General features: G+C 36.8%; 2 protein-coding genes across 16 annotated transcripts in view; one reads left to right on the top strand and one right to left on the bottom strand.

The window, feature by feature from the left end:
• Positions 1-8,199, bottom strand: part of LOC110835863 (uncharacterized) — a 32,515-nt gene extending 24,316 nt beyond the window's left edge. For 3 of the 12 annotated variants that reach the window (XM_022076535.2, XM_087353551.1, XM_087353550.1), the window contains exons 1-3: positions 7,978-8,199; positions 5,876-6,158; positions 3,008-3,176 (exon numbers count right to left, since the gene is read on the bottom strand). In XM_022076535.2, the coding sequence (XP_021932227.2) occupies positions 3,008-3,176; positions 5,876-6,127 (421 nt within the window). In that variant the 5' untranslated portion in view covers positions 6,128-6,158; positions 7,978-8,199. The other 9 variants (XM_022076534.2, XM_087353548.1, XM_022076536.2 and 6 more) reach the window with 9 other exon arrangements.
• Positions 8,200-8,620: 421 nt separating this feature from the next.
• On the top strand, positions 8,621-11,336 carry Rrp47 (Ribosomal RNA processing 47). Of its 4 annotated transcripts, XM_022076554.2 has the most exons (4): positions 8,621-8,775; positions 9,015-9,073; positions 9,500-9,682; positions 10,572-11,336. In XM_022076554.2, the coding sequence occupies exons 3-4, from the start codon at positions 9,659-9,661 to the stop codon at positions 11,067-11,069; spliced, it is 522 nt and encodes a 173-aa protein (XP_021932246.2). In that variant the 5' UTR covers positions 8,621-8,775; positions 9,015-9,073; positions 9,500-9,658; the 3' UTR covers positions 11,070-11,336. The 4 variants fall into 4 exon arrangements, with proteins under 4 accessions (XP_021932246.2, XP_021932247.2, XP_021932250.2 ...); XM_022076555.2 differs by lacking the exon at positions 9,015-9,073; XM_022076558.2 differs by lacking the exon at positions 9,500-9,682 and having other exon boundaries at positions 8,631-8,775.
• Positions 11,337-14,014: the final 2,678 nt, after the last annotated feature.

The following is a 14,014-nucleotide window of genomic DNA, read 5'->3' as shown; positions in this document are numbered from 1 at the left end:
TCAGTATTTTTTACCAGCTTATCAGAACTGATTTGTTCATAACTGGTTAATATTTATGAAAACCCTTGCCATATTTGGGAAGAAGAATTGTGGTTGAAAAAATGTAATCATGTAATGTAAAGAATTAAGAGGAATCCTCATTTAATGTTTGTGCTAAGCTAAGGACATTTATTTAATAATAGAGATAATTCTGCCGAGACCATAAATGTAACACTAAATGAAGAGAGATCGTAATTGAACAACACTAATTTGGGGCAGCATTTTTCTTCTTCCTAGTAATTCCACAGGAATAATGTAGGTGTTCTATTAGTATTTTGGGCCATTATTACAATTAAAAATGTCCTGTACCATCTTTCCACCTGTCTACTTCTTTGACCAAGCCACTATTTACAGTTTATATCATACTACCAGTAATAATTTGTGGGCACATCACTGCTGATCCACAGCATTAAACAAACATTTACAGTAATTCACTTTAAGAAAAATATGTGCAATATGCTATGCACACCACAACAGAGTCACAGAAAAGGTAAATTATTTTATTTAGTTTACTGTAGACTTTCTGCTGGAGTCTACAATCTGGTATTGCAAAACAGTACAAACCAAACATCATATCGGAATACACACTGAACTGGTATTGGATTGCCTCATAACTACAGAAGCTACTATTAGCGGTACAAGTTAATAATGTGTAAGTACAAATCATGCAGGGTACCCTAGCTACCATTACACCACTGCTACAAGTTATGTATTTACACTGCTTGTCAGGAATGTGAAATTACTTTTACAGTATGGACTGAAATCCAACATCATGTGGCACAATGTCAGATTCTTCCTTCTGATTTGCTTTGTTTCCTGTTACACATTTCTGGAACTTCATTTTCATTTTTAAATCTGCAGATACCTTTAAATTGTACAGTAACAGGGCTGTTGCCTCTAGGATTCCAGACAAATCTCCTTCACATTTCTAAATCCTGCAGAGAGTGTATCCTGGTAACAATCATAAAATACACTCTTTTTCTCAGAAAAAATTTACTCTGATGCTGACAGCCTTTAATATCATTGTTCCATCCATAAAACAATTTTTGTTCTGTCATCAAACTGGGAAAAGTTTATTATCTGATATTTTCTAATTTACACAAATTTCAGCATCTATTTATATTATGAAAACAAAAGTTTAAATTGTCAGTAAATTGACAGGCTGGGTTCAACTTCTAGAAGAGGTTGCCTATTCACTGTGTACTCAAGAGTGATGCATGAGAAGAACCTCGATTCAGTACCACAGGAAATTTCATACATTTGCTATAAGCCATCACTACAACTCTCTCTGCATGGTTTCTCAGTACTTATGGGATTGTCAGCAGCTGATCATCTCTTGCTAAGTGACTTTGGAATGAGGATTACCATAATGCATGTCTACTTCTTTGTCATTTCAGAAATATAAATAGTTGTTTACACAGCACTGTTTGTTCTCCCACAGTGGAACCTTGGCATCCTAAAAGACTGGGATATGATGCACACAGTAGAAGATTCTAGGTAAGTGTTTTCCACTTCCTTTTAATTTTCAGGCACTTCACAGCTTAACCCTCCCTGACAAGAAGGTGGATTCTCCTATACCTGTCACGATCTGATCTGCCTTAGTAGGCTGGCTTCCCATGGCATGGACACGAAAAATATTTAATTGTCAACCTTCTCCGGTGCCGATCTCTCTCATGAGTGTTTTAACTCTGTACACAACATACTGACAGTTCTTGCATACCTGGTAGCAACAGGCTTTGCAGTAACAGGATTAATTCAATACAAAACAATGTAGTTGAAGAACTTACCAACTCTGGGCCAGTTGTCTGTAATTTCAACACATAAGAAAGGACTGTTGTACTTTACATGACAGTAGATCCAAAGTATTGGAACAACTAGGGAGAAGAGGTGTAGTCAGCTATTGGTACCCTCAGATAGTCATCTATCATGACACTATTAAAGGAGGATTAAAGGTAAAAAGCAAATACACAAAATGCTGGCATTCCTTTCTTTTTAGAATATACAACAACGGAGGTATATGAGTACTGAGGCGAAAATGATGGGGTGTGGGGGGGACAAGCAGTCAAGGTATTTAGTAGACTGAGGATTGCTGTCTTCTGGGTTGTTGCACTGTGTAGTACAGTCGATGTTTACCAATGTTTCAGAGGTCATGCTGCCTCCATCATCAGGATGACATGCAGCATGACCTCTGAAACGTTGGTGGACATCAACCAGACTACATGGCGCTTCAACCCAGAAGACATCAATCTTCAGACTCACTGCCATGATAACCTCAAATCCTACATATTTAGTAGACCCTTTTCAGTTCACATGAAGGGCTTGCAAATCTCAGAGTAGTTGATCTTTGGTAGTTTTTGTAATTTAATAAAACTCTATCAAATAAAGAAATAATAGTAACACCTTTTGGGAGAAATTGTTTGCAATACCATCAGAACTTGAGAATTTGTATTGTACAGACAATTGTGGGTTTAAAAATATTTCAAAGTTTCAGATCTGATACTGTCATAATTTAACATTTATCAAACTTACAAGCCAGTATGAACGATCATATTAAAACCTCTCATTTGGACATCAATACTGCTCAATAATCTTCCAAGGATGATATTTTTCATGCCAGTTATGGGGCATCAAACACCCCAGAAAATTTGTTGTCATGCTAATTTAAACATTTTTGCTTGAACAGATTCACAGATGTCATAATATCAGTCATTCGTCCTTCTGTGACTAACATGTGACTTCTGTTCTTAAATGTTTATTCTACAGACATAAAGCCCCAGATTTTGGTAGAACAGTCAGCATCAAGTTCTGGCCACTATTACTCTCAAGGAGAGTATAGTGAAATTCTGGGACAACTGCAATTGAAAAGACAGCCCCAATTTCATGACTTACAATTCCCCATATATTTTGCTGTGTCAGCATCAGCTGGATACATGCAGACAGCACTGCCAACCGTGAAACTAGAATCTACCTTTCTCAAGATTCTTGAACTTCTTGACAAAGAAGTCACTTCTGCCCCTAAAATCCTCTTCCTGATCACTGGAGAAGTAGCCCTCTGAGTGGTAGCCAGCCCGTCGGGCAGCAAAACATTTCCTCATGGGCAAGGGAGAGAGACCTACAGCTTGCACAGCGTTTGCTTTCTAGCACAAGAAACAAACAGTCAAGTCTGAGCCTTACTGCTTCTGTAATAGCAACAGCATTGTTCAGAATCACATCTGGTGCTCCATCAGTAAAAAAAAGAAAAATGCTTTGATTTTCTAGTGAAACTCCCAAGAAGAAATCCTGCATTGACATTCACTTTACAGGGTCTGGCTCTCAGTTTTATTGTAACTTCAAACCTTCTTTCATTATCATACCCTGCAAAGCTCTCAAATTAATTTTGGGAAAATGCTGACTGTTATTTGACCTTCCTTGGATTGTGTTCTTGATGAAGATCAGAGAAATGTGTCCACACACACTTTCACGTGTACACATGAAACCCTCACTCTGAATTTATTTTTGAGAAACTCAGTATTGATGGTTCTTATTAAATGTTACCAAATAAACTTAATTCTGGTCCATATTGGAAAATTTTTACTTATCTTGTAGCATCAAAGTTCATGTTATAATCTGATTATGATAAAATTTAATACTGGAACTTCTTAATAAAATGCAAACTGAAAGTGACACTTCATAACTACACTGTTTAGTCTGGACCATCATATGTCTTATTCTTGTTCATGGTCCCCTTCTAAGGGTCAAGTATGTATAAAGTTTCCACCTTTGTCTGCCCTATCAATATCACAGTTTCAAATACTTCTGAGAGAAGAGATTTCTACTTCAAGACCAAAACTACCTCTCAAGAAAATTTTAATATTCACAGATTTGAAACATTTCTCAGAATTAACCAGAAAAAAGTATTACTTTAGTATAATGAATTGTTTTTATAAAGTTCAGAGCCATACATGAGGCAGAGTTCAGTTTTAGTATTTTGCAGTGGCAAAAATCATTTTTATAATTTTGAATGGGGTAGGTTCTTTCTGAAGTGTTTTATCACAAAAAATTCACTTCTGACTGCCTACTTTTAAAGGAATGTCAGTTACATAAGGGGTAGCATCAAATATATTTTCATGTTGAATTTACTGATCAACTTTTAAGATAAGTACATTCCTGCAATCAATCAAAGAGCTCACTTTTACAAAAGCATTTTTCCATGTAAAGAAGGAAAGTTATGTATGCAGAGCATAACAGTTCTGGCATTTTCACTAGTATTTGGCCTTTGTGAGTAGCGGGGGAATATATCTGCTGGGGATTCCCCACCCAATCACTCCCACACACAAAAACATGTAGATACTCAAGTAAAGTGCTCATTATTGTTATCCAGTCTCAACCAAAACTGAGATGTATCAACAAATTTCAGTAATAACTACCAATATCAAATTTCGTGGAAATCTGTTTGACCATTCTCAAAGCTGCATACAAATGGATGGATAGAGAAATTTTAACAGATGCTCTGCAGGGATGCAATACATCTAAAATACAATCAAGACCAGAGAAAAAAAATTACCACAACAAATCATTGTTCTCCATAGTTACAAAAAATGTACTTGTAAATTTCGACTCATAAGACTGAACAGGGCTGAAGCAAGGAAATTCTTGTAAAATCTGTAATTAACATCTGGTCTATAAATCACCTGGAGCACCAGTTCCTGTTCAGAACAACAGCCACACCTGTTAACATATCTAATAATAATGTCTAAGAGCTGTACCCATATTATAGTACTAGTGTAAAAAGCCAGTCAAAATTCAGCAGGGAATCATTTCCTTAACTTCTTCCCTCCTATTTCCCACATAATTTTTCTGCCCCTTCCACATATCAGTCCCCTCAGCCTTTCCCACCCTTCCTCATTACCAGATCACTCTTTTAGTTCACACACCATGTCAAATTCTTGATTTGAATTTCTTAAAGCATAAAAAAACCTTAACCAAACTTCCTAGTTTAAGGGCATAACACAAACACGCACATTAAAAACTCAATCCAGTACTCTACAACATAAATCTAAGACTTCATAGGTAAAAAAATATTGCTCAAAACATGCCATCACACGAGAATATTAGCTAAGTTATGTTTATTAAATATCCACACCCATTTAATAACCTCCTCTGTGAGCACAAGCAAATACTATCCAACTGACTCAAAATCAGGGCATGACAAATGTTTTCTTTTGGCTCTGAGCCAGCCAATGAATGGAATAAATCACCTCTTGTAATATAAGACATGAAATGATAAGTAAATCATCAACCTTCATGACATACAGATAAACACATTCTGCAACACAAAAACTAAAATTTGTCATAAGCAATAAACATGCATATAAACCAAAGAACTGCAGTGTTACTTGGTAAGTCCATTCTTTGCATGTTTATAATGGTTTGCTGTCTAAACCTTCTAATCAGCATACAAGCAAAACTTCTTGCCACTTAATGGCACTGCAAATTAAATGTCAACCAACCATTCAGTGTGATATAATTGCAGATGACAATGAAACAAATATTTATTGTGTTCAGAATCGCCATCACCTGAGATAAGCAATTTTGTGACATAATCACTATTGAGCTGGGATTTTTAGCAAAGTAAAAATGGACAGGCTATAAAATAATAACCAGTATTCTTAAAAATTACAGGTGCCGCAAAAATAATTCTATGCACCACGGTAACCTGGTATCCAGGATTTGCCAAGCCCTGTTTTAGGTAATAGGTTTAGAAGTGTTAAACTAAGTTAGTTCAGTACTCTGTACAGGGAATATCAACAGCAACCTCTGTACCAATTTGTTTCTTCATGAGGATGTTAACTGTTACCTTACTGTCTTCAACATTTGGTAATGATGGGATTCTTTTGTGTCTTACAGCGTATTTGCTGAAATTCTCTTGCAGTTTTGACAAAGCAGCATCTTTGTTACCAGTAAAATGTATCATGAAGGCCATGGGTTGTGGCTTTGGAGATTCAGAAGATGGTGATGCATCTTTAATTATATCTGATACATCACTGGACTCCATGGTCACAGCACCCACAACTGGAGTGCAATCTTTGTGCAGGTCCTCCACAGACATTACTTATCCACACACATCTCACACACAACACCTGAAATGATAAGTATTGCTTCCAACCAATCCTGTCCGTGCTGTGGTCTTCACATACATTTTCTCCTGGAGATGTTCTCACCTGAATTCTACATTTCTCCCCTTATGTATCTGCACTTTCCTTCCTCAACTGGCCCTACCACTAAGATAAAACAACAAATACAAATGTATAAAGTGAAGATTTCACGGCGACTGAAGTTGATGAAAGACACCCGGGATACAAGCTGCAGCAAGCGTGTAACAAAGGATCAGACTGGTTACCAAGCAGCCCTGAGGATGAGAGCACAGATTGTTCTCGAAACATTGGCAGAAGATATGGTTTATTCACCATTGAGCCACCTGATGCGGCTTGTAACCCGGGAGTCTTTCATCAAATACAAATGTACTAGGAATGATAGTTATATATTGTTGTATAATAAACTGACAACACCACACTGTGACTGTGAGTAGTTCAAGTTTGTGGTGTTGTTGGCTCATGGAATGAGGAAACTCTGATAATACACAATTAAATGATCTGCTTCAGGCCAGCAGCTGAACCAGAAATGACTAATGTCACAACAGAATACGTACTGGCAACAGTCTCCCTTCACTCACCAGCTGCCACTCTGCCTTTTAACACACACTGCAGCAATGACATTTTAAAACTGCTACACAAGATTCATTTGAAAGCTGAGAGAATATTAAAATTGTTCTTTAGAAAATAAGTAAAGAGTAAAGTTTCCCGTGTCTAAGTGCAATGTACTAGGGTGTGGAGGTATATATTAAATATCCCAGCTTCACACTCCAGCTGCCTTGCCTCAGGTGGAACAACCAACTATATAACAGGCTAGACATCAAGAAGACGTCTTTTTAATGTGGATTAAATTTTAGAGTTGGTTCTGGATCAGGTCCATTGTGGCTTTTGTATTAGCTGAAATGAACCTTTGGGTTTTATTGTCAATGGCCCATGAAAGGTTTTGTTATCATCAGACATGGTGACATAATCTGCTACCAAACTTCCAAAACATGTACAGTCCATTCTTGTATGACTGCTTTTGATCTACTTCACTGACCAGAGAGAATGAATTTGTATATAACAACAACCAAGAATTGTAATTATCCAGGAATCTGCCTAGAGGTATAAGAAAAACTGGTGATATATAGGTATAGATCTGCTACTTTCCGGTGGCCAATGGGTTCAGGCTCCACTTAGAAGCATACTAAAAATTGTAATATCAACCTGCTAATCTGCTCAGTTAGAAAGTACAGACACTAAACTATCAGAATATGCAAAGAATGAAAAGGTCAACCTATGATAAAATAACTTCCACAACATTGAAATAATGTTTACAATTTTTGCTGCAATATGCATGAAGTGTGAAATGAAACCAGCTTCAGTGTTGCAAAAGTTATTTCATTAGTATCTTAAATGCCTAGTGGCTGAGTATACCCTGACTTCATCCGTGTTGTTACCTAACATTTAAGGTTATCCCATAAGTTTATTACATTCTATGTGTCTGTGAAAATCAATGGTTTCCTTTGGTATACATTTAATGAATTTCATCCAACATTCCCTTCGCAAATTTCAAAACGTCCAAAAATGATTTATCTGACACACCCTTCAACAATTAGAATTATCTGATTGAAAGTATTAGTCTTCATACAAATATTTTATTTCGGTTCACCTTACTACTGCACTCGATTGATCAGAAGGCAAAACAAATTGTTTCATAGCAATTTCGGCTCATATACCACATTAGGAAATAGAAGCCTAGTGGCCCAAGCATTAGATGAATAGTTCAACATATTGTACACAGTAATGTAAAAATGAATATATGTACCACATCAGAGTGCTTCCTAAACATGCTCAAAAGTACACTTCTTCACAATTTTACCATTACTGCAATTTACGGCACCATACAAAATGCAGATGCCACACCAGTACATATGACAACACCACTGCCTCCTTTTTCAGAGATTACCAACACCGTAGCCATGTTTCTATAACATTGATAAGAACGCAATTAATGACGTCTTGTAATTCATAATTTTATTGATTTTGCTTGAAACCTTACAGAACGGAGCGTATTAACGCCATTATGGTAGTTGTGTTTTATCTACTTTAAAGTGGCAGTTACATCAACACCTTCAAGTATTAAATTTTGATATTTTAATGCACATTGTATTAAGTTTATGGAGTACGAAGTGAGGCATATTGAATCTTAATTTAGTGTTTATTCATGTCTCAGGCACAGTTCCGTGTGATTTTATATACACGTTTGTGACTGCATTCTGTGTTAGGTCGTTAATAGCACGTACTGATAACTAAAATGATAGATCATGAAGACCATTTGTAATCGGTGGTTGTGCTTCCGATTGTTTCGTTTATCTGTTTTGTGGGAAAGTCAGTTGGTATGAAATTAACATAGATATACCTAATATATATTTTATAGTCTGTGGTGTTACCTATGTTCTGTGCTCCCTGAACCCATGTTTTTATCTTTGCATCATTAGTTGTGTCACCTGTGACTCAGAAAAGGTAGGGTTTTTATCCTACGCCAGAATTGGGATTATCAGCCATTAGTCTATTTCTGGCAGCCTAGTACAGGTTTGAATCGGCAATAAAACCAGTAAATAAGGTAGGTTTGTGTGTATCAGATAATGCTAAGAATTGTGGTAATTAATCACTCTAGGATTGTATAAATGACCTGAATCGGTTGCAATATGTATATGATAACAATTCCTAATTTCTTACCGATCATGCTGGCCAAAACTATCAGGAAAATTATTCCTTGATTTGGGTTGTGTGACGTAGGGCTTTATTTTCATGGAGCAGGCCAGTACAAATTAATGGCTGCTGAACAGGATATTGTTTTAGGGTGGCCACACACGCTACGACTTACCGGAAGGCCAGCCTTCCAAGATTGAAGTCGGAAGGTAAGCTCAAACCTCTATGAGAGTCCACACACGTACAGACTTTGTCGCAGTTTTGTGCTCAGTCTTTCATTCTTGAGTTGATGCTACAACATGTTCAGTGAAGTCGATGCGATTGTAATAGGTCTTTCTGTTACATTAATGTCCAAAAAACAAAAGAAAGCTAAGTCATTTTAAGTGGGTCAGAAGTTGGTTAGATATACCAAAACATTCTCGCGTAAATTTGTTGAATGAAATTCGGTTAGAGCCAACGGACTGGCATAACTACCTGGTTGTACAGAAAATCCATCATGTGGAAATACTATAGAGATCGATCACATACTTCTCTGCTCGAGCCGCTTCTTTTACCCTGTGACACTTTCTTCAACTCTTTCCTGTAAGAACTGCGCATATTGTTGATCCTCTTTACTACGGTATCCTTTGTTGCAGTACGATCCACTTCCTGCATTTTTTCAATAAGCTTCAAATATGCAGAGTTTCTGAAGTGTTTGTTGGAGTACTGCTTGCTTTTCACGTCATATATACAAGCAAGGCAGAGACCTGTACAACTCAATGAATTCGGAGATGAATTCATGAGGCCAGGATCTCATGTCGGCCAACACTCCTATAATGGTACTATAAAAACTGATGAAACAAACAGGGCTGTATATTGCTGTGTTGGCTGATTGAAATGACTAAATGCTACAAGCCTTGCCTCTACCCTCCTGTCTCCCCACACATGTTACGACTTGTAAACATCCAGTGTTTAAGCTTTGTATCCATAACCTACGTATATGTAAAGCAAGTTTTGTATTTATATTTAAAATTCTGAGGTTTATGTATATTAATTTGTAAAATTATTTTTCATACTTGTATTGCAGAATCTGAAATTTATGTACATTGATATGTGAAATACGTCCTTGTACTTGTGTTGAAAGTTCTGAAGTGTATGTATATTGTATGAAATGACATGTTCTACATCCTTTGGTTGAGTCCTAAGAAGGATCTATGGAATGTAAATAAACTCTACTCTACTGTACTCTAAACCTTGAGGTAAAAAATCTAGCGACTATAGATTTATTGGAGGCTTGGTTTCCAGCCAAATTCAACACATGCTTCAGTTTGCTGGAAGGTTGGCCTTCTCAGACGTAAGCCTTCAGGTAAGCCGTAGCGTGTGGCCACCCTTAGATTTGATTGTTTTGTCATTAAAATCCAGAATTCCTTTGTGCTTAATTTCATGTTCATTAGCATTTGAGGAGTAATGAATTATTTGCTGGTCACAGTTGCCGCGTTGTCTGAGGTGTGGGCCTTGTTAGCTTCGACACTGGGACCGTAAGTTCGAATCCCACTTAAGGCATGGATATTTGATAACTCGTCCAAGGAGTCCTACCACATGTCTAAAGTAGATCAAATAACCTCCCACATGGGAAAAGGTCAAGGGCTGTGGAACCGCAGATAATAATAATAAAGAATAATGTGATGGAGTATCACACCTCTGTAAAAAAAACAACTTTGCTTTCAGGGCAGTTCTGCATTTCTGAAGAAGGAAAAAAACTTTAAAAATAATATGGACAGTGAACTGACTGCAGATGTCAATTTCACTTCAAGGATTAAGAACTTCCAGGAGAGTGTAAATGGAATTGGAGAACTGTTGAAAAATGCTTTTGAGAAAGATGTCTATGAGAGGCTTGATATAGGTGATCGTGTAAAATATGATTTATTCTTATCATATACTCTCAATTCCTTATTTTGGCTTTACCTGCGTACTCAAGGTGAGGATCCTGCCAAACATGCTGTTAAGTCTGAAATTGATAGAGTGAGAGATTATAATACTAAAGCTAAACAAGTTCAAGATCGTAAAACCATTATGCCTCGCATTGATGTAGCTGCTGCTCAGAGGTTCATTAGAAGTGGATTGTGGCAACCAAACCAAAGTGATAACCAGAATGCAGATATTAATGTTGAAGGAGCAGAGGGAACAGGTGAAGAAGATAATGACACTGTCCCTGAGCACCAGTAGAGTATCAATTTTAACAAAGTGAGTTATGGTTATTAACACGCATAAAGACTACAGACTAGTGTGAGTGCATATAGACAGCACACACACACAAAAAATCCTCTTTATTTTGTTACTACTTGACTCCATTGTTTTAAAAATGTGAAATTGAAGTTTAAGATTAATTAGAAATGTGTGAATATGTGAATTTTAATTGATGTATGCTGCTGAACAGTGCAGTGTAGACCATTCTTTCTTTTACCAAAATAAGAAAATAATGTATAAAAAGTTTCTGCAGTGCACAAATGTATTAAGATCTGTGCAAATACTCTGCCCTCGTAAGTGTTTGTGATGAATTACCCTTCATGGCCTCTGCATACTAAGCAAAGTGAAGGAAGCTATTTCAGAGGTAAGAACTCTTATAATGTTTTACTCATAAGTATAAAACAACAATAACAACAACATTAAAGTAGCCCCTGTTCCTAAAAGTGACACAATGAAGAAGTACAGGGAGCTGTAAACCATTTCTCTATATCATACTTTACAGACCTTGGCACTAAATGGGGATGATTTTTTATGTTCTGATGCTTCAGGTATTTCCCTGTAGGGTTCTTATTAGTCATCAGTTTCTTCGTAAATGGACCACTCTCACTACACACTATCCTATTAATAAGGACACCATAGTCGGGGCTAATGGGACATCAGGGAATCACCTTGATGATAGAGGCATTTGATTATTGTAATATTTGCACAACACTAATGATTTATCTGACTTCCTATTTTGGTAGGATAGGATGAAACAGTAATTGCCTACAAAGTTGTATGACAGAAATATTTTAAAATCTGGCACTTTAGTGAAAGAAAGTTGAGCTCCTAATAAAATATTGAAGTTGGGCAAAGTAATTACCAAATTTGGTAGCATAAAAATCAAGTAGGGTAATTTGATATTTTACGTATTTTCAATATAAAATAATATGATTTCATTTTGATTTAAAAATGTGATGATGTAAAGTTATATTCAGTACTTCATTATACTAAAAAATGTAATTGTAAATATTATTTAAATATCGTAAAGTCAAGAGTTCTTCATGATTTCTGTATGTCTGTAGCGTATGAAATAAATGAAAAATGATATATTTTGTTATTTTCTAAAATTTAAAATTACATTGAATGTTTTATGGGAGCCAGATTTTAATCATTTGCCTCGAGGGCATAAAACTGATTTTTTCCTTTGGCCTTGTCTTTCTCTTAGTACATACATTATAAACACAAGTAAAATGAACAGGACACCACTGTGAAGTAAAAGTTTCCTGCAGTAAATCCAATTTAGCCTGGTTGCAGGTCTGATAGTGTTGATCAAGTCCTTTACAGCCTGGTAGTTGAAGTTCCCTTGAAGGCTATTGCTCCCTCCCTATTGTAATTACATCAGTAACATCTTTCTACTTAGTGCTTTAAGATCTCTTACATCACCAACTGTAACATTGGGTTTGAATAGATTAGTAATATCATATCCTGTAAAGCTGAATGATGTCATGTTAAGCAAATCTCTTGCCACCACACTTAAGAGGTATGAAGTGACAGAAAGATGGAGAAAATTTCATAATGAGGGCCTCCATAATTGGTACCCTTCACCAGTGTTATTAGGATAAAATTACGGAGGGCAAGATGGGCACACGTAGTGCCCATGGTGGAGATGAGAAATGTGTAAAAACATTTTGATTAGAAATGCATACAAAATTTTGCTTGGAAGTCAGGCACAAATTGTAGGCTAATAATGAACTGAATCTTAGAGAAAGATTGTGGAAAATGTGAACTGGACTCAGCTGCTCAGTGACAGGCCTTCACGAACACATTAATGGAGCTTCAGGCTTCGTACAAGCAAGAAATTCTTTACAGGCTTGAATGACCCTTCAAGTTTCCAAAAAATAACTGTTCCTGTGGAGTTAGTTACATGTCAGTTGAAAACAGAATGTGGCATAATGAATCATAGTCATTATGATTCTACTCAACACATACAGTTTGTCTGCTACCTGCTGACAAAAGCCATAAAACATCAGTCAGGACAGCTAGCTTCAACCCTGATGATGGAGGCAGCAACCACCTCTGACACATCACCACCATGAGAACCTGAAATCTCATCTATCAATATCCTGGTGCAAGCCAGTAAAATATGAAATGTATCTCTCTTTTATGGGGTAAACCCCTCAGTCAGTATGTTGTCAGAGGTCTGCTGTATAAGATGGCATGATTACAAAGGTATCAAGTATGGATATACATTTTTCAGTTCTGCCTTTTCTTTTGCCCTCAAGATCCTAACTACAATATTTTGCATACCATATGGCACTTCAATATATTAATAATTAAAAATTTTCAATTTACTGCTTACTCCTATTCAGTGCCAATGCTTGGTGGTGGACACAATGTGGTACTCTAACAGGGTTTGATTCTAGGAGATATTTTGTTAGAAACTGGGGTGACTAGATTCAATTCCTGGCAGGATGTTTAAAATTGTCTCAACATTTCATCCCAAATGGGGTCCGAGACCTTCCAAATATCCTATCTGATAGACTTTGCATCCATCACAGAAATTTGCAAATGAGACTTATTTAAAAAGTATCTCATCAAGTTTATCTCCAGTTCCTCTGTGTTGCAGACACTCTCTTCTGAAGAGGACAGGGAAGAGGTTGGCTCCTGCAAATTTATGTCCGCAGATGAACCTTCCCTTACGAGTAGTGACTTCTCCTGATACTACTGCTGCTCTGGGGTGTCACATTCACAATATTCCAAATGCTGTCCTGCCTCAGGGCAAAGTGTTTGCTCTTGCCACACTTTTTGTACTTGCCTATCTTGCTGGTTGGCTTATTTCATTAATTCATCTCCCACCGTTACTTGGTATGATTATGACTGGTATCATGCTGCGTAACATATGCTTCTTCCACATGACAGGCCCTTATGCGACTGCTGTGTCC

The sequence above is a fragment of the Zootermopsis nevadensis genome, unplaced genomic scaffold (assembly GCF_977971745.1).
Source record: "Zootermopsis nevadensis isolate Lab colony 2312 unplaced genomic scaffold, Znev_1.0 Znev_ptg000022l, whole genome shotgun sequence".
NCBI classification, from domain to species: Eukaryota; Metazoa; Arthropoda; class Insecta; order Blattodea; family Termopsidae; genus Zootermopsis; species Zootermopsis nevadensis.
Note: the sequence above shows the minus strand (reverse complement) of the source record. Positions and strands in the feature narration are given on the sequence as shown.

Coding starts and splice junctions, on each gene's coding strand:
- Rrp47 (XM_022076555.2), top strand. CDS start 9,659: ATGTCGGCCAACACTCCTATAATG. Junction 9,683..10,571: donor CGGCCAACACTCCTATAATG/GTACTATAAAAA, acceptor CTTTGCTTTCAG/GGCAGTTCTGCATTTCTGAA.